At 56.9% G+C, this 21,144-nt stretch overlaps 1 protein-coding gene and 1 long non-coding RNA gene across 3 annotated transcripts in view; one reads left to right on the forward strand and one right to left on the reverse strand.

Annotated features, from left to right (window-relative positions):
• LOC125350896 (guanine nucleotide exchange factor VAV2) overlaps positions 1-21,144 on the reverse strand; it is a 137,208-nt gene that overhangs the window by 85,470 nt on the left and 30,594 nt on the right. For both annotated transcript variants that reach the window (XM_048345767.1, XM_048345771.1), the window contains exon 2: positions 18,626-18,742. In XM_048345767.1, coding sequence (XP_048201724.1) covers positions 18,626-18,742 — 117 coding nt within the window. The remainder of the gene's footprint in view (positions 1-18,625; positions 18,743-21,144) is intronic.
• Positions 1,700-15,713, forward strand: LOC125351024. The gene is made up of 3 exons (XR_007210907.1): positions 1,700-2,614; positions 7,337-7,338; positions 15,701-15,713. It is a non-coding gene; the product is annotated as an uncharacterized LOC125351024 (long non-coding RNA).

Below are 21,144 nucleotides of genomic sequence, written 5' to 3' on the forward strand. Positions count from 1 at the left end.
TTAGCAGGGATACGGGCAGTGGCTAGGAAGCCAACTAGTTTATCTAAGGTCAGTGAGAGTTTACAGCTCCCCAATGAGTCCCCCGCTGCTTTTCAGGAGCGGCTCTTGGAGGCCTATAGGACCTATACACCTATAGATCCTAAGGCCCCAGAGAATCGAAGAGCCCTAAGTATGGCCTTTGTTGCCCAGTCGGCCCCAGATATTAGGAAAAGGCTTCAAAGATTAGAAGGTTTGGGGGGAAAGGTGTTAGATAGCGGTAGCCCAGCAAGAGCGTTTGATAACAGAGATACCTGGGAGGAGGAGAGGTTAAAAAGGTGGCTCGAGTCTTAGAAACAACACCAGGACAGGGATCAAGAAACCATCGGCAATGGCATAACTGAGCTGCAAATGGAAATAGGGAACCTCTAGGACAAGACCAATGTGCTTATTGCAAGCTAAACAAATAATGGAAAAGGGAATGTCCAAGGAGGACAAAGATGGAAAACAACAGGCTCAAGAAGGAAATTGTCACTCTTCAGAGAGAGTTAAAGGACACCCGGGCTCTGATGAGGCATGCCCAGGAGATGGAAAGAGCATCACACAGAAGAACAGAAGAGCTCGACACACAGTTGAAAGATCTGTCACAAAAATACACAGAGGTGAAGAACGAGAAAGAGATGCTCCTAGAGAAGGTCAAAGAGACTGCTGAGACCCTCGCCACACAAAGTCTAACGCAGAAGCAGCAGATCCTCGTTGCAGAACAGCTCTCCCGGCAGCACGAAGCTCAGGTGCAGGAACACAAACACCGCCAGGAGCAGGAACTGGAGAAGCAGCGCCAGGAGCAGAAACCACAGCAGCTCAAGCACAACAGGGGCAAAGAGATGGATGCAGACACAGCACTGCCTGTGCAAGTAGCTCCTACAGCAGTGCCCGTGGACTTCCGCCTGGATCACCTGTTCCCGTTGCGCATGTTAGAGCCAGAGCTACAGGAGCAGCAGCTGCAGCAGGAGCTCCTGGCCCGGAAGCAGAAGCAACGTGTCCCAATGGAACAAGAAGAAGCACTGAAAAAGTCTCTCAGTAGCACCACTGAGAACTCAAAGAAGGAGCTAAAGAACAAGCAAAGGTGCTGTGAGAAGGAGCAGCAGTTAGACAATCAAAGGACCTCTCCTGTGCCCCTGCCAGGATGCTCACAGGTTAAGGAAGACTTTGAGGAGGTTGGGATCATGAAGGCAAGCTTGGGAGAAAAGGTGGAAGAGGTCTCCAAGCTCCAGACTGAGGTTCAGAGTACTAAACAGGCATTATAGAAATCAGAGACCCCTGAGGTTCAGGGAAACAGCAGAGTTGATCAGGCAGCCTGGGAAGCCATCCGAAAACCAGTGGGGCCACTAAAGCTACTAGTCATCAAGACTAGAGGAGGCATGAAAAACAGTAGTAGCAAGTGTGCAGACTGCACTCGCAAAATATGGCTCAAGCCTTCTGTATATACTTTGCTCTGGGCCACTGGTTAAAACTGTCTACAAAATGCTACAAAGCTAGAACATGGAACCTCACCTGGTGAATCTTGGGAAGTGGACTTCACGGAGGAAAAGCCTGGAAAGTATGGCTGTATCTGTTAGTGTCAGTGAACACTTTTTCAGGCTGAACTAAGGCATTTCCGACAAAAACCAAAACCCGCTCAGGTAATTCCTTGATTTGGCTTACCCTTGACAATGGGGTTCGACAATGGCGCGGCCTTAATGGCCCAAGTTACTCAATTATTATCTAAGGCCCTAGGAATAAATTGGAAGTTACATTTGCATTTATAGGCCTCAGTTCAGGACAGGTGGAAAGGATGAATAGGACCTTAAAGGAAACTTAATTTAAAGTTAACTACAGAGACTGGCCATGACTGGGTAAGCCTCCTCCTGTTTGCGTCCTCCATGCAAGATGTACCCCTTATGATAAAGGATTTACTTCCTTTGAAATAATTTATGGAACCCCCTTTGGTTCCTAAACTTGGGGAAGCTATGCTAACAGAAATGTCTAACCATAATCTTGTACAGTCACTGCAGGCTTTGCAACGTGTTCTTTTACGTGCCTATCCTTTAGTGGCCGAGGACCATCGGCCTCCTGAGAAAAACTCCAACCACTGTTTTTCACCTGGACAGCTGGTGTGGGTAAAAAGGCATCACCCTCCTGAACTGGAACCCAAGTGGCCAGGGCCTTACTCCGTAGTACTAACTACTCCCTCAGCTATTAAGGTTGCAGGAAAACAGCATTGGATCCATCACGCTCAAGTCAAACAGGCAGTGGGACAATATCCAGAGACGGCTGAAAGATGGACAGTCCAGAGACACTCGGAGGATCCCCTGGAGGTAAGATTTACCAAGTGTTAATATGTTCAGTAGGACTCTTTGTTGCTTGTTGTTAAAGTGTTACTATGGGGAGAGCTTTTCTGCCCATACCTTGTACTGTATTATCTGTTGGATTTTGATGTGGGTAAGAGTAGTTCAGAATTTGGCCCAAAAAGACAATCAGTGATTTGATTGGACATAAAACCAGTGGGGAATGTAATAACCTGAGGGGCAGAAGCCCCTCCCCACGTTGGCGTGATTGCCACGCCCCACTGCAGAAGAAAGAGGAGCTCCCGCCCCACGTAGAGGACTTCCAGAGGAGGAGGAGAAACAAGGAAGGGCACCGAGGAAGGAGGCAAGGAAGAAGCCCGAGTCCGGACCAACATCAGGGGAGACCCGGAGTCCAGATGAGTGGTGCAGGAAGCCCAAGTCCAGACCGGCAACGAGGAGAGGAGCAGAGCCCAGCCGGTCGGAGGAGGAGCGGAGTGGTGAGCCGGACTAGACCGGTGGGCGTAGGAGCGGAGTGGTGAGCTGTACTGGACGGGCCGGAGCCTTAGGCCTGAGGGAGAGTTCAAGGTCTGAGGGCTGAGCAAGAGTCCAGAGCCTTAGGCCTGAGGGAGAGTCTGGAGCCGAGGGGGAGGTTTGAGGCTTAAAGTTTGAGGAGCGGCGAGGCCTACAGGAGGGAAGCTTGCTCCTCTGGAGGTCTGGAGATTTGGAGGCTGGGAGGCTGAGCTGGTTAGAAATTAAGGTGCAAGGTGCAGGAGGTATCACAATACCTGACTTCAAGCTCTACTACAAGGCCATCATAACAAAAACAGCATGGTATTGGTATAAAAACAGATCGGAAGACCAATGGATTAGAACTGAAGACCCAGAAATAAAACCGCACTCTTACAGCCAACTGATATTCGACAAAGGAGCTAAAGACATACAATGGAATAAACATAGCCTCTTCAACTACTGGTGCTGGGAGAACTGGGCAGCCATATGCAGAAAACTCAAAGTAGACCCAAGCCTATCACCATGCACCAAGATCAACTCAAAATGGATCAAGGACCTCAACATCAGACCTGAATCCTTGAAACTACTGAAGGACAGAGTAGGAAAGACACTAGAACTTATAGGCACAGGAAGGAACTTCCTGAATAGAGTCCCAGGGGCACAACAAATAGGGGAAAGACTCGACAAATGGGACTACTACAAATTAAAAAGTTTCTGCACAGCTAAGGACATAGCCACCAAAATAGAAAGACAGCCAACGATATGGGAAAGGATATTTACCAGCACAGCAACAGACAAAGGCCTGATACCTGTCATCTACAGAGAACTCAAAAAACTAAGCCCCTCCAAGCCCAATAAACCTATTAGGAACTGGGCAAAAGAGCTAAAGAGAGACTTCACAAGAGAAGATATAAAAATGGCAAAGAAACATATGAGGAAATGCTCAACATCCCTGCTAGTAAAGGAAATGCAAATGAAAACAACCCTGAGATACCACCTCACCCCAGTTAGAATGGCCTATACTCTGAACTCAGGAAACAACAAATGCTGGAGGTGCTGTGGGGAAAGAGGAACCCTTCTCCATTGTTGGTGGGAGTGCAAATTAGTACAACCACTTTGGAGAACAGTGGAGGTTTCTCAAAAAGCTCAATATAGACCTACCCTATGACCCAGCCATACCACTCCTAGGCATCTATCCTAAACAGCAAAATCCAAGATATCAAAAAGGCATTTGTACTTCCATGTTTATCGCGGCACAATTCACAATAGCTAAAATATGGAAACAACCCAGATGCCCCTCCACAGACGAATGGATCCAAAAAATATGGTACTTATACACAATGGAATACTACATAGCGATTAGGAATGGTGAAATACTGTTATTCGCAGGGAAATGGTCAGAACTCGAACAAATAATGTTGAGTGAGACAAGCCTAGAACACAGAAAACAAAGGGGCATGATCTCCCTGATATATGACTGTTAACAAAGGGAGATGGAGAGACAGTAGAGACCAAGTCTGTGAATACTGTATATGTTCTTGATACATTGTATATTGCATATATGTCAACCTGACCTAGACAAGGGATAGAAAAACAGGTCGTAAGATATCATAAGAAATGTACACACTGCCCTACTATGTAACTGCACCCTCTTTGCACAACACCTTGTAAAAAAATTTATGTCCAATTAATAATAAAAAAAAGAAGTAGGAAATTGAAAGGGAATACCAAAATTGAGACACAGGGTAAAAAAAGACAAACAACTACAAAAGCAATACTTGCAAAACTGTTTGGTGTAAGTGAACTAAACACCTCAGCAGGGGAAAGGGAAAGGGGGAGGAGGGAAGGGGGTATGAGGGACAAGGTAACAAACAGTACAAGAAATGGATCCAATGCCTAATGTATGAAACTGTAACCTCTCTGTACATCAGTTTGATGATAAGAATTTGAAAAAAAAAATGTATCCTTTAAGCTAGGTGCCAGTGGCTCACACCTGTAATCCTAATTGCTCAGGAGGCTGAGATCTGAGAATTGTGCTTCAAAGCCAGCCCAGGCAGGAGAGCCGGTAAGTCTTTCCAGAAGGGAAAAATTCCTGCAAGTGTTCCATGAGATTACTTATTACACTTTCACATTGTTCAATACTAGTCACACACTGCTTTTCAAAGGAATTTGATTTGTATTTTTTACATTGCATTTCTCAAATACCATTTCTTTAAATACAGGAAAACCAGTAATAATAAAATTGTTCAACCTTAAAAAAAAAAAGAAAAAGAAATTAAGGTGCAGGCTCGGAGTTCAGGTCAGGTAACTAACCCAGGACAAGGTAGTCGCAGGCAAGCATTAGGAGGTGGAGGGCGGCTCTGCTTCCAGGTTTCAGACTGTAAATAAAAGTTGTGCCTAGATGGATTATTCTCGCTCTCGGAATACAACAAAGCCACAGGGCTGCCCCAATGCAGGTGCGTCCAACACCACACACAGTGACTGTGGTTTACCCAGAGAAATGAGAAAGGGAGCTGGGCCTGGTGGCTCACTCCTGCAATCCCAGCTACTCGGGAGGCCGAGATCTGGAGGATGCGGTTTGAAGCCAGACTAAAAAGCCAAGTTTGCTAGACTCCATCTCCAAAATAATCAACTAAAAGCTGGGCTGGAGGTGTGGCTCAAAGGGCACCGGCATCCGCTGAATGACCCTCAGCCTCTCTGAACTTCAGCGGGTGATTTATCAAAAGGGTGGATGGAGACACACACACTGGAGCCCTAAGTCTCAACAACACCCGACGGAGGCGAGCCGGATGGGGCCCTGTGCCTAGCAGCCCACCGGCTTCCTCCCTACCTGCCTAAAGACCCTGCACGGACGCCCAGCAGCTCCAGGCCCCACTCCCTCTCCACTCCAGCAACCTGCGTGGGGCGCCTTCCTTCCCCACAGGGCCAGAGCCGCGCCCTCCCGAGAGCCACGGTCCTCACGGGTCCCAGTGTGGGGTCTGCTTCTCCCACAGAGAGACAAATGACAATGGCTGAAGGACGGTGAGCGTCCACGGGGACAAACCCTGAAGCGGAAGCCTTCCGTCACCAATGGCGGACTGTCGAGATGGATACTTCTTGTGACCTATCAGAGGGCTGGGAACCCACCAAGAAAAAAACCAAAACCAGAACGTTTGTTTTCTTGCTAGAAGGGCTTTCTGATGTGTGTAAAAGACAGAGTCATCGTTTTGGGGGGTACGTTGCCACAACATATAATCTCAAAAGGACCATTAGCAACAAGAAAACCAAACACTTAACTCACTGGAAGCATAAACAAAGCACAGAGCCCGCATCCCTTCCCACAGACCACAGGCTCCACCCAGGCCGGGGTCTGGCACCTTCCACGCAGGGCCTCACCTCCTCGGAGCTCCCCAGGCAGGGGTCGCCTTCCCTCCTGAAGATGGGGAAACTGAGGCTTGGGGAAGGAGGGATCTGCTCCAGTTGTGTATCTGGTTGCAGGATCACGCTGGTTCCATCTGACTCCGGCCTGGGATTGTGCTCCAATAGCAGAGCCCCAAGGATCTGAGAGAACTCTGGGACAGACAGGGTGGCCCGGCTCACGCTGGCCTAGAACCCCCACAAACACGCCCCAACAAAGCTGGGACTATGTCAGCCTGAGACTCAGCTCAGGACGGGGAGAGAATCACCCGGCCTCATGAACCCTGGGGTCCTCCCAGATGCCCTGTCCACCTGCCCCACTAGAGACCTCAGCAGCCCTGGTCCAGCCCTGAGCCTCCTGGTGGCACAGGACCCCACAGGCCCCTGGTCTAGGTCTTCCTTCACCTCTCTCCCCACCGCCACCACTTCCTTCCAGAAGGGTGTCAGCAAATTTCCATTTCCCCGCTTCACCAACTCCATTTCCAAAGCAACTGGGGCTCTAACACCATTAAACTTGATTTAATTTGCTTTTCCTAATGATAGGCCTCGGCATTAGGACATCTCTCCCTTTCCACTTGAAAGACATCTGGAGGTGATTTTCTCCAGTCAGATTAATAGGGAGACCATTAGAAAAACTGGAAGAGCCCTGGGCCTGCGGGCGGGGCGAACCTGTCTAGACCCAGGCGGAGCCCAGTCTCAGCTGAGCCAGAAAAACACTGCCAAGGGCACAAAGTTGGGTGGCTGTGAGATGCCTTATTTCTGCCTGTCCAGGACCTGTCACTGACCCCCCCCCCCCCCCCATGCCAGCCACTACCCGGATTCCACCACTCTCGGGAGTCCGGTCAGAGGCCCACAAAAAGCACTGCGTTCACATCAGGCGTGGGGCTGACACTGTCATCCTAGCTTCCCAGGAGGCCGAAATCTGAGGATCAGGGTTTGAAACCAGCCCACACAGACAAATCCAAGACTCTTATCTCCAATTAAGCAGCCAAGAGCTGGAAGTGGAGGTGTGGCTCAAGTAGCAGAGCACCGGCCTTGAGTGAAAAAGCTATACAAGGGAGTGGTGACCTGCACCTGTCCACACACAAAATCCATTTTGCTCTCTGAGGCACCTGGTGGTATATAAGATGTAGCAATCATGGCTTCTTTTTTTTAGAATAAATTAATATATAAAGGGTTTCAGTGTTGTGTTCACATACATAGATACATGAAAGATATTCTGATCAAATTTACCTTGTTATTCTTTCTTTTTGCCAGCACTAGGGCTTGAACTCAGCCTGGACACTGTTCCTGAGCTTCTTTTGCTCAAGGTAGCGCTCTTCCACTTGAGCCACAGCGCCACTTCTGGCTTTTTTTCTGTTTGTGTGGTGCTGAGGAATTGAACCCAGGGCTTCATGCATGCTAGGCAAGCACCCGCTAAGCCACATTCCCAGCCCTGGTTATTCTTTTTTAACCCTCTCCCCTCCCCGCCAGTCTTGAGGCTTAAACTCAAGGCCTTGGCATCGTCCTGAGCATTTTGTGCTCAAGGCTGTCATTCCACCACTTGAGCCACAAATCCACTTTTGGCTTTTTGATGGCTAATTGGAGACATGAGTCTCACAGACTTTCCTGCCCAGGCTGGCTCTGAACCTTGATCCTAGGATTACAGGCAAGAGCTACCAGCGCCAAACATCCCCACTCCTTTTGAAGACTCTTCAGTTGGCTTGGTGCTGGTGGCTCACCTCTGTAACCGTACCTACTCAGGAGGCTGAGAGCTGAGGATCGAGGTTCAAAGATAAATGCCGACACTCTTGCTTCCAACTAACCAGCAAAACCGCCAGACGCAGAGGCTGGGCTCAAGGGTTAGAGCACCAGCCTGCAGTGGAAAAGACCTGAGTGTGGACTTGAGGGCTGAGACACGGTACCAGGGTGGAGGTACTCTGGCAGTAGACACCCCCCCACCCTCCCCCCCAGCCCCCTGTGCAAGCAGTTCCTCTCTTGAAAATCACTGCATGTTACTCCTTTTGTTTTTCTTTAATCGAGCTTCCACATGTAAACGAAAATGTACTGTCTTTCTGAGTCCGACTTACTCGCTTACTGGGATGGTCAGTGAGCGACTCTGTGCCAGGTTTGGGGCCCAGAAGGGTCACCCCACAACCCACCCCTCCATACTTACCCGCCTAGATAAGAAATCAAGCCAGCAAGGTGATGGACAAGCCCAAGGTGCCAGGGCCCGCCCCAAACCTCTGCATGGGAGCCCCCGGAGCCCCCTTCGCAAGGCCTGGGACGCACCTCCCAAGAGAGGACAGCTGTCTTTTCAAGGTCCGTTCGGCAAGTCCCGCCCTCCGGCTCCCCTCGGGGCCTGGCGGCCTGACCCTGGAGGTGGACGACTGAACCGGCCTCCCCCCCACCAAGCCCGCCCGCAGGCCAGCGTGCCAGCTTGCCCTCTGCACCTCCACAGTCCCCGCTTCCCCCGGGACAGTGACACCCATGACTGCGCAAGCGCACTGCTCTGGAACCTTCTGCCAGGCTGGCACCGGGTGCACAGAGCACCCTGTGAATGTGAAGCCTGGCACCAACCGGAAGTGAGGCTCCGGCAGCCCCCCCGGGGCTCCCCTCGGGCCCGGCCCCGGCTGCCCTGGCTGAGGGGTTCAGGCCGTGCCCAGTGGCTAGGGCAGGGAAAGCCGCGGAAACTGCATTTGTCTCTAACACCTCTCCTATCTGGGAGAGAGGGAGGGAGGGAGGGAGGGAGGGAGGGAGGGAGGGAGGGAGGGAGGGAAAGAGGCCATTTTTGCCACCAGCTAAAACATTCCCATCTCAGGTCGAAGAGGAGTGCAAGCCAGAAGCAGCCCGGGGCCCTGGGACCAGATCTCAGTCGGGCCAGCCCCCCCTCCCCCCAGCACACCCCAGGATATAAGAGGCCACGCCCAGCCGCACCCACCATCCCTGGCAGCACGGGAGCAGGCCAGCCCTCCGCAGCCCCTCCCCCACGCTGGGTCCAAGCCCGGGTCCGGTAGAGCCCGGGGCCCAGCCGCAGGGACCCCTCCTAGCCGAGGAATCTCCCCAGAGAGGAAGCTGTCGCTTTGGGCCTCAGGGGTCTTCACAGAGGCAGCTGGTCCTTCCAGGTCGGGACTCCGCTGCCTGAAGCTCAGCCCCAGGCCGGGGCCAGGAGCAAGAACTAGTCCCTGCCCACAGCTCACAGAAGGCCACCAAGCTCCCCACTGACGCAGTGACGCGGGGTGGTACAGGAGGACTCCTGAGGACCGCCGCCAGCCACGCCACGCACCTGCGCCCTGGCCGCCACGTGCGGCTCAGAAACTCAATCGCAGCAGAAACTCCGAGAACTCATCGTTTTGGCTCATTAAAAAGTGAGAGAAGGGGCTGGGAATGTGGCCTAGTGGCAAGAGTGCTCGCCTCCTACACGTGAAGCCCTGGGTTCGATTCCCCAGCACCACATGTATAGAAAGCGGCCAGAAGCGGCGCTGTGGCTCAAGTGGCAGAGTGCTAGCCTTGAGCAAAAAGAAGCCAGGGACAGTGCTCAGGCCCTGAGTTCGAGGCCCAGGACTGGCAGAAATTAAAAAAAAAAGTGACAGAACTAGTTACCTGAGAATATCACCGGGGTGACAAGCATTATATTTGGAGGGGGAGGACTTCCCTAAGACTGCCCAGGCCCAGGGGAGCTCGGTGCCACCGTCTCACACCTGACATCCTAGCTTCTCGGGCCACCAAGACCTGAGGATCCAGAGGTTGGAATCCAGCCTGGGCAGGAAATTCTGTGAGGCTCTCATCCCCAGTTAACCACCGAAAAGCCAGAAACGAAGATGTGGCTCCAGTGGTAGAGCGCCGGCTTTAAGCATGAGTGCTAAGGGAGCGTGCCCTGGCCACGAGTTCAAATCCCAATACCAACACACAGAAAAAAGAAAAAAAGAGTGCCCAGATTAGACAAAGCTGGGGCACACCCCCAGACGCCTCAGCCTCCTGCCTGAGCCTCTAGGAGGCTCACCCACCCCGGGTGGGCTCCTGGCTGCACAAAGGGGCTGCCAGCCGCGCCAGCCGCGGCGCCGTGGAAAAGACAAAGCAGCAGCTGCCGCGTGGGCCGCCCCGCAGTGCTGAATGAGAGCGTCTCGGGGACCGGAGGCCCGGGAGCCTCCCCGGGAGCGAGGACCCCAGCCAAGAGGCTGGCCTGGCTGCTGTCCCGAGGGGGGGAACGGGGGGCACACCCCCAATGCTTATCAGAGAGCAAAGCACCTTCCGAGCCACGTCCCCCAGGATGTCCAGAAACAAGACTCTGCTCCGAGTCCCCATTTCCATTTTGCTGCTTCTGTTTTTTTTTTCCTTGTCTTTTCTCCTCCTTGGTCTCATTCAGCTTTTCTGCGGCAAACATCAAACTGTCAGGCTTCACCAGACATAATTAAATGTCTTGAGGGCACTGGGGAGAAACAATTAGCCAATTAAAACTTAATTAACGGTGGACAAGGACCAAAAAGAAGAAAAGGCACTCCTCAAGTTGCCCTGGGACTAGTGAAGAAAACCCGAGCTCGCAGCACCTGGGGCTGGCCGGGCCCCCGCGGCGGGGGAGACCAGGAGGAGGGAAGGGACACGAGACTACAGACGCCCGGCCAGACATCCCACTGTCTCTTCCTGGATGGGGAAACGGAGGCACAGACAAGCAACACGCCCGGAAAAGCAGGCTCCAGTGTGTCTCCTTCCCAGAACCAAATCCTGACCGAGGCGAAAGTCTGCGGGTCCAAGGGCTCACCTGCACCCCGGTCCTTTGCAATGGCTCACAGCTACCCCTGTGCAACTCGGGGTCACCCCAGTGCACGTCCCAGGAGAGAGCTCCAAGTCCCAGATTGGGGTCCTGTCCCTGTTCCCGCCTGGCCGGCCTCGGAGCCGACCGACCCACCACCAGACTCCCGACCTTCGGGAGTTCCTTACAGCCACTTCCGCTAGATGCCCACCGGGCCTGCAGGCCCAGCGCCTCCTCCAGGAAGCCTTCCGGATTACTCTGGTCCCGCTATGGTCCTCATAACCCCGCACCAAAGGCACTCAAGGTCCCTGCTTCTTTGTCTTTTCCACAGTTCTGGTGGCAGAGGCTGCACGTCCTGGCCCAGGCCGAGCCGGGCAGAGGGCAGGGAGGCAGGAAGCTGTTCCCAGCAGAGCGGCCTGTCCCAGACACCAGCACAGCTCCGGGTGCCCACCAGCCCGTGGGCCCCGGCTTTGCCGAGGGGCAGCATCCCAGGCCCACAGGCTCCCCCCGGGCCCAGCGGTCACCAGCAGCCAGCAGCAAGGACTCCGGCCGCCGGAGGAGGCGGCCTGGGCGGCGGTGCACCCTCCTCGAGACGGGAAAATGTCTGCACGCAGACAACTCTCACAACCAGGCCGTGGCAGACACCACTCAACGGCCAAGCTGCGGAAACCTCTCCTGAACCCTCTGGCCAGCCACCACCCACCCAGCGTGGCTCATCTGTGCTCTCCATCAGGCTCCTCCCCTTTACACGTGGACACCGAAGCCCAGAGAGGCGGTGGGAGGCTCCCCGGGGTCACGCGGAACACCAGAGACTCAGAGCAGGGGGTGCCCAGACCCGGAGGAGGCAAGTGTTCTCACCAAACGCTGCTTAGAAAGCACCGCCCCGTCCAGGTCGCCCCGGGACCACGCTGGGTCTTGCTCACCCGCCTGAGCCCGGCATCCCCATTCCACGCCTGTCCCCGGTCTTTCCACCTACGGCTGGACTCGCTTCCCTCTGCGCCCAACCCGCTGGTTGATGGCATTCCAATCGCCCTAAAAAGGCCACCAGTCACGACGCCCAGGCAGGTGCCAGAGCCCAGCCAGCACTGATGGATTCACCGAGACAGAATCAAGACCCCTCCCCCTCCCCACCGGACACTGGCCCGCAGCTCCACCCGTCAGCCAAGGGGCCCTCTCACACCTCAACTCGGGTCTGTGAGCGGCTTCGCCCAAGGCAAAGTCCCCAGCCCTCCCAGCAGTGCTGGGAGCCCACGGCACGGGAAGGCTGGGCCAAGGGGCCCGGGGACCAGGTACACAGCTCCTCGGGCCTGCAGGGCCTCGGCTACCCAGACCCTGACCCGAGCCGGGACGGGAACGGCTCCCCCGGAAGGAGGCGCGAAGAGGACACCTGGAGGCCGGGGTGCGGCTCGTGTGGTGGTAGAGTGAGCGCTCCCTGCACGCGGGAGGCCCTGGGTTGGAGTCCCAGGACGGAGTGAAAGAGAGCGCGCGCCCACTGACGGCGCGCGTGTGCCCGCGTGCGCACACGGGCAGCGTGCTCTTCCGCGAGGGCGGGCTGATCCCTTCCAGAAGCGACGGAGGAGAGGCAGACACTCGGAAGGTCTTTGTTGGCCACCCGTGCAGGGCTGAGCCGGCAGCCCCGGGGCTGACGCGGCTCCACGGCAGCCGCGTTTTAATAAGTTGTTAGTGTGGAGTAGATGGCCACGAAGACCCGAGCGTCTCCCCACACAGCACTGAGGCCGGCAGTGTGCCGATGAACTCGGCACCGCCGGGACATCCGAGCGCCATCAGATGGCCAGCAGAGGAGCCCGGGGCAAGCATAAAGTCTTGAGCAAATCTCATGAACAAATACGAAGGGGAAATGAGCACAGACACGGAGATAAGGGACGTGGCGTCCATACCCCCCACGGTCCCACCGGACAGGGCCTGGGGCTGTCATCTGGACAGATGCTGAAGAGCAAAACCAATGGTGTGGAGAGACCGTGCCTTCTCACACGGTGAGACCCCCGGCACGGGCGGGTGGGCAGTAGCAAGCGGGAAGCCTGGGTGAGGCTGGCGCTCAGACAGCTAGAACGGGCCGTGAGCCAGGCTCTGTGGGAAGTGCTGGGATGGATTGGTGATGCCTGTCCAGGGCTGAGGGGGAAAGGAGTAGGCTGGGATGGATTAGTGATGTCTACCTCAGGCTCAGGAGGAGGAGAAACAGGATGGACCAGAAGCAAGTCAATTTCCAAGGAAAAGAACAGGGGGACCCCCGTGGGCTCTTTGTAGGGACTAGGCAGAGAAGGACTGGAGCTGAGGGAGAAGACAGACTGCTGACCAAGGCAGCCAGAGGAGCCAGAGTGCTGGCGGACGGTGCCACCCCTCCCACATCCAGCAGAGCTCACCACCCAGAGCCGCGCCACCAGCACCAGCGGGGGGCTAACAGTAGGCAAGTTCCTCAGCTCCGAGGGGTTCGTGGTTTCACACTCTGCCATTAACCTCCCAGCAAAGAGCTGGGCAAATGGCACACAGGCGCAGAACGGCAGAGTGCTCGGGCCGGCAGGGCCTGGCGCTCCGGGGCAGTGTGAGATCCAGGCGGGAGGGGACTGGACACGGCCGCCAGCTCCGCCTGAGCCAGTGCTGGCAGGCACGACACCAAGACCTGTCCAGGCCTCCCCTCCAGAGCAGTGCTGGCCGCGCCCCTCGCCTTCACCAGCTGAAGCCCTAAAACCACGTCCCCAGCTTCCCGGGACTGGAGAGTCGCACCAGCCCAGGGGCGCCGGTGCGGGGCCCGGAGCTCTGCCCAGCATCCCCGACCTTCTCCCCAGGACTGAGAGTGTGGAAATCCTTTCCACCCTCAAGCACCCGCATCCCACAGGGATGTCAGGAAATTACAAAGGAAACCGAGGCACAGAGGGCAAATGTGTCTCGTTTGCGATACACAGGCCCGGAGCCGGGGTTAAATGGGTGTTGTGCCGATGGCACAGACGGCAGAAGTCATGTTCCTGTCTGCTCTGCTATCCCTTCCACCGTGGAGAGAGGCCATGACAGGAAGAGGCCAGGAAGCCTTGTGAAGGTGTGCCGCTGTCTTCAGGGGAGTTAGAAAGACAGGCTGGAGACCAGGAGACAGTGTGAAGGCCTGACCCCACACAGGGCGGGGGGTGCCGGATGATCAGGTATGGGGGGGACACTCTGGGATGTTCAGGGATGTGGGGGGGTAACCAGGACCCTCAGGGATGAAGGAGTTCCAGGATGATCAGATATGGGGGGAGGCTCCGGGATGTTCGGGGATGAGGGGGGAGGGTGGGTACCAGGACACTCAGGGGATGAAGGACTTCCAGGATGATCAGGTACGGGGATGTGGGTAGGGGGCTCGGGGGCCCAGGGGTGGGAGAGGCTGGAGAGCTCTAAGTAGCCCCCCTCAAGCCGGCTGCGGGGCTGAGTGAGCAGCAGCGGGGCAGGCCCAGGAAGGAAGACCACCAGAACCACCCAGCTGCACAGGAGGCCGGGCCTCTTCTACGCCCCCCCCCCCCCACCTCATTGGTGACACCTCACTGTCACCGGGCCCGTGGCTGAGGCCGGTGAGTCACCACAGCGCCGAGTCTCCTTCCCTGGCTGCCCAGGCCTCTCGCGCCCTCTCCACCGGGGGAGCTGCCTCGGCGGGCCCTCCCTGCCCAGGTGAGGGAAGGAGCGGCCGGCGGTGCCAAAGCCATGGCCAGGCACGGGGCGGGGACCTCGAGGAGCAGCTGATTGTCGCGTGGCCTGAACTTCCCCTTCTGTAAGATGAGGGAACGGGCAGCGGACGGCACCGCAGAGAGCTGGGATTCCCTGCACTTCCCGGGGCCTGGAACCACAGACAGAAGCCCCACAAACCCTGCAGGACCTTGGCGGAAATCCTCCCCAAACCCAGCAAACAGCCACGGGAGGGGCGGGGGGGGGGGAGGCGCGGGGGGAGGGGTGGGGACGGGCAAACCACCTAGCCCAGAACACAAGGAGGAAGAAAAAGGAGCCCAGGGCAGCAAGGGGAACGCCGGGCCGGGGGGGGGGGGGGGGGCCGGGGGATTTCCTCAGCAAAGCCAGGCTAGGCCCTCAGCACAAGCTCAGCATGCCCACCCCACTCCTTCCCTCCCCCTCCCCCTCCCATTCAATTGCAACCCTTTGGGGAAATACCAGGAAAGGCAGTCACAAGAAAAATGCTTCCAAAACTGGCCTTTCTGGACCCCCTCCGTTCCTGCCAGGGGTTGCAGGGCAAGTGGAAGAAAATCCTCATAAAAATGTCGCAAAAATGTCCTAAAACAACGTCACAACAGGAGAGCCACCGGCTACCCTTCCGTTCCCGTGGAAACCGAGGCCCAGGAGACCAGGTGCTAGCAGAGTTCATGCGCATCCAGGTCACCTGACTGGGAAGCCCGGCCAGAGCCTGGATGAGGGAAAGCACTAGAAGCCAGGGACAGAGAGCAGCCTCACTAGCTTCCCAGGGTTCCAGAGGCCTCCCCAGGTGCCCCGGATCAGGGAGACCCTGCCCACAGGTTGGGGGACCCCTCCCCAGGTTCCTCCTGGATGAAGCAGGCTCCCGGCCCCAGCTGGAGGTGAAGGGAGAGGCTGCGGGCAGGGCGGCCTGGCTGGAAGTGGAGCTGTGGCTCATGTGGTGGAACACTCGCCTTGAGAAGAGCTCAGGGACAGCGTCCAGGTGCTGAGTTCAAGCCCCGGGAACCACACACACACACACACACACACACACACACACACACACACACGCACACTGTCCAGTGAATTACTGCATGAGTGATGGGCAGAGGGAGGAAAGGAAAACGGGTGGAGGGAGGGAGGGAGGGAGGGAGGGAGGAGGAAGGAGAGAGGGTGGGCGAGTTGGCACTGTAGCTTCGTGGCTCCATGTTGCCAGAGCCCACGTCAAACAGCCACGGTGGCCCCACAGTGGGCAGAAGGTAGACACGCGAACGGGGAAATGCCGGATAACACACCTAAAACCCCGAGGGGCCCTGGCTCCCCCCTGCAGCAGAGGGCTGGGCACCCAGACCTTCTCCCCGGGGGGCAGAGGGGCGCCCGTCTCAGCACCCCGACCCGGGTTTCACCTCTGTCAGAAGGAGGCGACAGCACGCGCCTGCCAGACCGGCCCAGGGAACCATGCCGGAGGAGCCCGCCCAGGGCCGGGTGGGGCCCCGAGGCTGGCAGGCGCGGGTCTCGCTCCCGGGCCCCCGGGCCCCCTGGTCCCCAGCCAAGCCACCACAGGCACAAACGGCGTGGGCCGCCTCCCTGTGGCCCAGAGGACGCTGGCTTGGGTACAGAACCAGGAAGCGCCAGAGCCCTGCACCGTGGCCACACATCCGGGCACGGCATGTACCGAGAGCTCCACAAACACAATCCACCCCTGCTCGGCACAACTGGAGGGCGGTGCTGTCCCCGCCGCTCACCGTGATGATCCCAGGTACAAGAGAAGCCTGACTCACCCCGCCACACCGGCCTGCGGGTGGGACAGGACAGGGAGTGGCAGCAAGTAACCCGCCCCCCCCCCCCCCCCCCCGAGGAGCCCCGGGGGCTCTGTCCAGCCCGGGCTGCCCTTCCCCGGCCCCTGCTGCTCAGGACCCAGCGAGAAAGGCAAGATCCTTAGTTCCCTCCACCTGGCCTGAGCGTCAGAGTAACGGTCACCGCCAGGCCCGGCATGCCTGCAATCCTAGCTACGCAGGAGGCCGAGACCTGAAGATGATGGTTCAAAGTCAGCCTAGGCAGGAAAGCCCATGAGACGCTTATCTCTAGCAAAAGCTGGAAGTGGAGCCGTGGTTCAAGCGGAAGAGCACCGGCCTTGACTGAAAAAGCTCAGAAGCAGCACCCAGGGTCCGAGTTCAAGCCCCAGTACCGGCACCAAAAAAAATAAATGTACAAAAGCCTCAAGGAAGGGAGACTCTTCCCCTCCACTCAGGGCTGGCGCAAGCACGCATGGCCCAAGCCACCTCTGGAGACTGCTGACGGTGACAACAGGGTCCCCTCACAAACTGCTGGCCGCACAGCTGGCCGGTTGCATCATGGGAACTTAATCCAGATCTGTGGAGGCCTGACATCACTGCATTCCAGCACAGCAAAGGAAAAGAAAGCAAAATTACAGGCTGGACAGTGGGTTTTAACTCTCGGCCAAGACACGGATATGGCCCGGGTGTTACCTCTCTGCAGTGACTCCCAATGCCACTTGCCTTTGTTCATGTGCCTCTGGGGGTCCATGAGCGAGTACCCTGTGTGTGGGGACGAAGGACTGTGTATTGTGAATGAGTGTGCACGTGAGTGTACGGTGTGTGCTTGTGTATATATGACTTCTGGCCTCTCCCCGCCCTGGGTTCACATCCATCTCCTCTGCTCACAAGGACAAGCATTTTGGCCGATCCGTGGAGTTGAGAGCCACATACGGACAGGACCTCCGCCCGGCAGGTAGCGCCCCGGCTCCCACGGACTCCAGCCCTGCTGACACACCTTCTGGTGGACAGGGAAGCGTGACTCTCCCTGGACAGCCCGGAAGCGGCATGGAAGAGAAGGGCGGAGCCGGGCACGGTCATCCCAGCCGCTCGCGAGGCTGCGACCTGAGGCCCAAAGTTTGAAGGTAGCCAGGGGAGGAATGGTTGTAAGACTCTTCCTTCCAATTAACCAGCCAAAAGCCAGAACTGGGGTTTAGCTCAAGCAGAAGACCGCTGGCCCTGAGCAAAAACGGTGAGGGATGGTACCAAGGCCCTGACTGCAATCACCAGTACTGGCATGCACACACACACACACACACATACACACACACAGAAGAACTTTTGGAAGCTGCACTAAAACCGGTGACAAGGGGCTGGGGATATGGCCTAGTGGCAAGAGTGCCTGCCTCGGATACACGAGGCCCTAGGTTCGATTCCCCAGCACCACATACACAGAAAACGGCCAGAAGCGGCGCTGTGGCTCAAGTGGCAGAGTGCTAGCCTTGAGCGGGAAGAAGCCAGGGACAGTGCTCAGGCCCTGAGTCCAAGGCCCAGGACTGGCCAAAAAAAAAAAAAAACGGTGACAAGATGTGAAAGGGAGAAAGAACGCCCAGTGGCGGCGGAGGAGGAGGAGGCCCGGCCCGCCAGCCCCGGTGACTGCGCAGCGCCTCACCTAGCGGCTCCTCCTGCATCTCACGTCTCAGGATTTGCCACTGCAAACACACTATCCCCACGGTGGTTTGCAAACCGCGGATTCACGGAGCATTTCCTCTGACACCAAGGCTTTGGGAATGGACAATGGGGCAGCAAGTACCTGCGCTAACCCGTCCGCAGGCGGAAAGCAGCAGCTCTGGCTGTGCAGAAGTGGGATCAAGGCCAGGCACGCGGGGGCGGGGGCCACACGAGCCCCCAGCCCCTGCCCATCCAGACTGCCTGCAGTGGCCACTGGACGGGCGTTACCACGGGCCTGCTAGGCCTTCAATACCACATGGCACCCTGGGTCACAAAGCCACCAATGAGCCACAGCTCCCCAGGTCTCTGCCCCTGCCCAGCCTCAGCGTCCCCAGTACCAGAGTGCCCACCCCACTCTGCTTCTGCCCACCTGTCTGGACTGGGCACCGCAGGTAAGACGCGAGGCTCTCCCCACAGCCCTGCCCCATGGACCCCACCTTCTGGAAACTTCTGGGCTGGGGAGCCAGGCCTGCTCTGCATCGGGGCGCTAGGCCACGGCACGCGGCGAACCCACTCACCTTCCCAAAGTCCCGGACATCGAAGAGGTCAAAGGGGTCGAAGAGCTCGCTGTTCCTGAGCCCGAACTTGTCATGGCAGACCTTGAGGAAGGTGCGGATGTTCTTCAAACAAAGGAACTAGAAGGAGAAGGAGGGGATCGGAGTCAGTAAGGCAGCAACATCGGAGAGATGGCAGGCTCGGGGGCAGAAAGCTTTGCCCCTGCCGCGCCCACAGCACATCGGCCCCGGCAGGCAGGTAGACATCACCGGCTAGCAGAGCACAGCTGACGTCAGCTCGACAGCCTGACAGGGTGGCCGCCACCTCTGGACCCCCTCGCTGGGCAGCAGAACCCAGCCACGTGGGTCCCACAAGGGCTGGGTCAGCCTGGGCACCCCCCAGTCCACCCAGGCCAGGGAGCAGGCCTAAGAGCACCAGGCCACAGGTCCAAATCCTGTCTGGCAATAGTAACACGGGGTGACGGGAGGAAGGGGGCTCCCAAGACCTGCTGTGTGGTGCGCCAGCCCCCCTGGGCCGGCCTCAGCCCAGCTGGACACCCTGTTCCTGAGGACCCCACAGGGGTCCGCCAAACAGGTCCTGGCGGCGGGCACTCGCCCCCAGGAGCGAACCACAGCCTCCAGATTAGAACTGAAGACGGCAGTGAAAACCAAAGGGTGCTGAGCACACCCCCACCTGACACCCACCTGTGCGCCCCCTCAGCAGGCAGGCAGGCACCTCGGGCCTGGGCCACCCTGCTGCGGGGCTGCTGTTCAAAGACGAGGAGGACTCATTTCCGTTTCCATGGAATACCTGCCTCCCCCAACTCTGGTATTGAGATGAACTAGGAATGAAACACCCCGCGTCAGCAAACGCCACCGGCCTGCCCTCCCCTCAGCACAGTCCCAACTGGCAATTCACCCAGACCAGCTGCAGACCTGCCTTCCAGCTCTGCACTCTATATAAATTAAGGAAAACCCGAGTGTCCTTTATAGGAAGGAAGGAAGGAAGGAAGGAAGGAAGGAAGGAAGGAAGGAAGGAAGGAAGGAAGGAAGGAAGGAGAGGAAGGAAGGAGAGGAAGGAAGGAGAGGGAGGGAGGAGAGAGAGAGGAAGGAAGGAAGGAAGGAAGGAAGGAAGGAAGGAAGGAAGGAAGGAAGGAACGAAAGAAAGAAAAGCAAGCAAGCTCTGGCACAGTCCAACCCAGGATCACATGACTTTAAATGTCCTATCTCTTCAGTCTCCATTAACCTACCACAGTGTCCTCCAGAAGAACATTCCAGAACAATGCCATTTCCATGTGCAGTCCAACAGGGCCGCTGGTAGGCGGGCACCCACCGAGCACTTCAAATGTGCCTGGCCCAACTGAAAAGCCGCATTTCCCACCTAATGGCCTGCCAAATGATGACACTCAAAGGCCACACCGGGCTGGTAACTGCTGCTGCGCGTGGTTTGAATGGAGTGGACCTACAACTCCTGACCTCAGGACTCTGAAGCAGACAGACAAAGAGGACAAGGAAATGTAGGAGACTGCACTCAGGAGGGGTCCCCAACAGTGGTGAGTACCCGTGGCTGGGGAGGAGGGGGCGGGAAGGCTGGGAACAGTGTCCGGTGTGGGAAGAAGACACACAGCACCACACCGAGAGTGCTCAAGCATCGAGTCACACTTGGGAATGATAAGGATGAGGCTGGGTGTCGAAGCACACAGCTGTAACCCAGCACTTGGGAGACCGAGGCGGGAAGAATGCAAGTTCAAGCGCTGTCTGGTCTACATACTGAGATCTTGTCTCAAAGAACAATTTTTAAAAACATTCCAATGGGGGCTGGGAATGGGGCTTAGCGGTAGAGCGCTTGCCAGGCATGCGTGAAGCCCTGGGTTCGATTCCCCAGCACCACATATACAGAAAATGGCCAGAAGCGGCGCTGTGGCTCAAGTGGCAGAGTGCTGGCCTTGAGCAAAAAGAAGCCAGGGACAGTGCTCGGGCCCCGAGTTCAAGCCCCAGGACTGGCAAAAAAAAAAGAAAATATTCCAATGGCAAACGTTATGTGTGCTTTAGCATAGTGAAAGGTTTCATTAAAGAGAAACACGGGATCCGCGTGGTCCACGTGCCGACGGAGGCGGGAACGGGGTGACTGCAGGCCACGGAGGGCCATCGGCGACTCCCGGCCTCCCTCAACTATTTCTGCACAGAGCTTGTCTCTAATTTGCAGTAAGCATATATTTTAATTCCTCTTCAGCCTCCCATTTTAGAGTTAATGACACAGGTCCTCACCATAATCACAGGCAGCAGAGGCCAGGCCTCCTTCTGAGCCTGGCCCAGAGGCCGGGCCTCAGGGGCTGGGCCCCTCCCCCACACCAGCGGCCCCTCCAGGCCGCCCAACCTCCAGGCCCGTCCGCACCACAGACAGCTCAGCGGGCCCCGAGCTCCAGGCCAGCCCCTGGAAAACAGCTGTCCTGGCAGATGCATGCTTCTGGGACAAAGAACCTAGACCCAGGGCGCCAGCGGCTCTCGCCTGTAATCCCAGCTACTCAGGAGGCTGAGATCTG

This window comes from Perognathus longimembris, chromosome 1, assembly GCF_023159225.1.
Source record: "Perognathus longimembris pacificus isolate PPM17 chromosome 1, ASM2315922v1, whole genome shotgun sequence".
In the NCBI taxonomy this organism is placed as follows: Eukaryota; Metazoa; Chordata; class Mammalia; order Rodentia; family Heteromyidae; genus Perognathus; species Perognathus longimembris.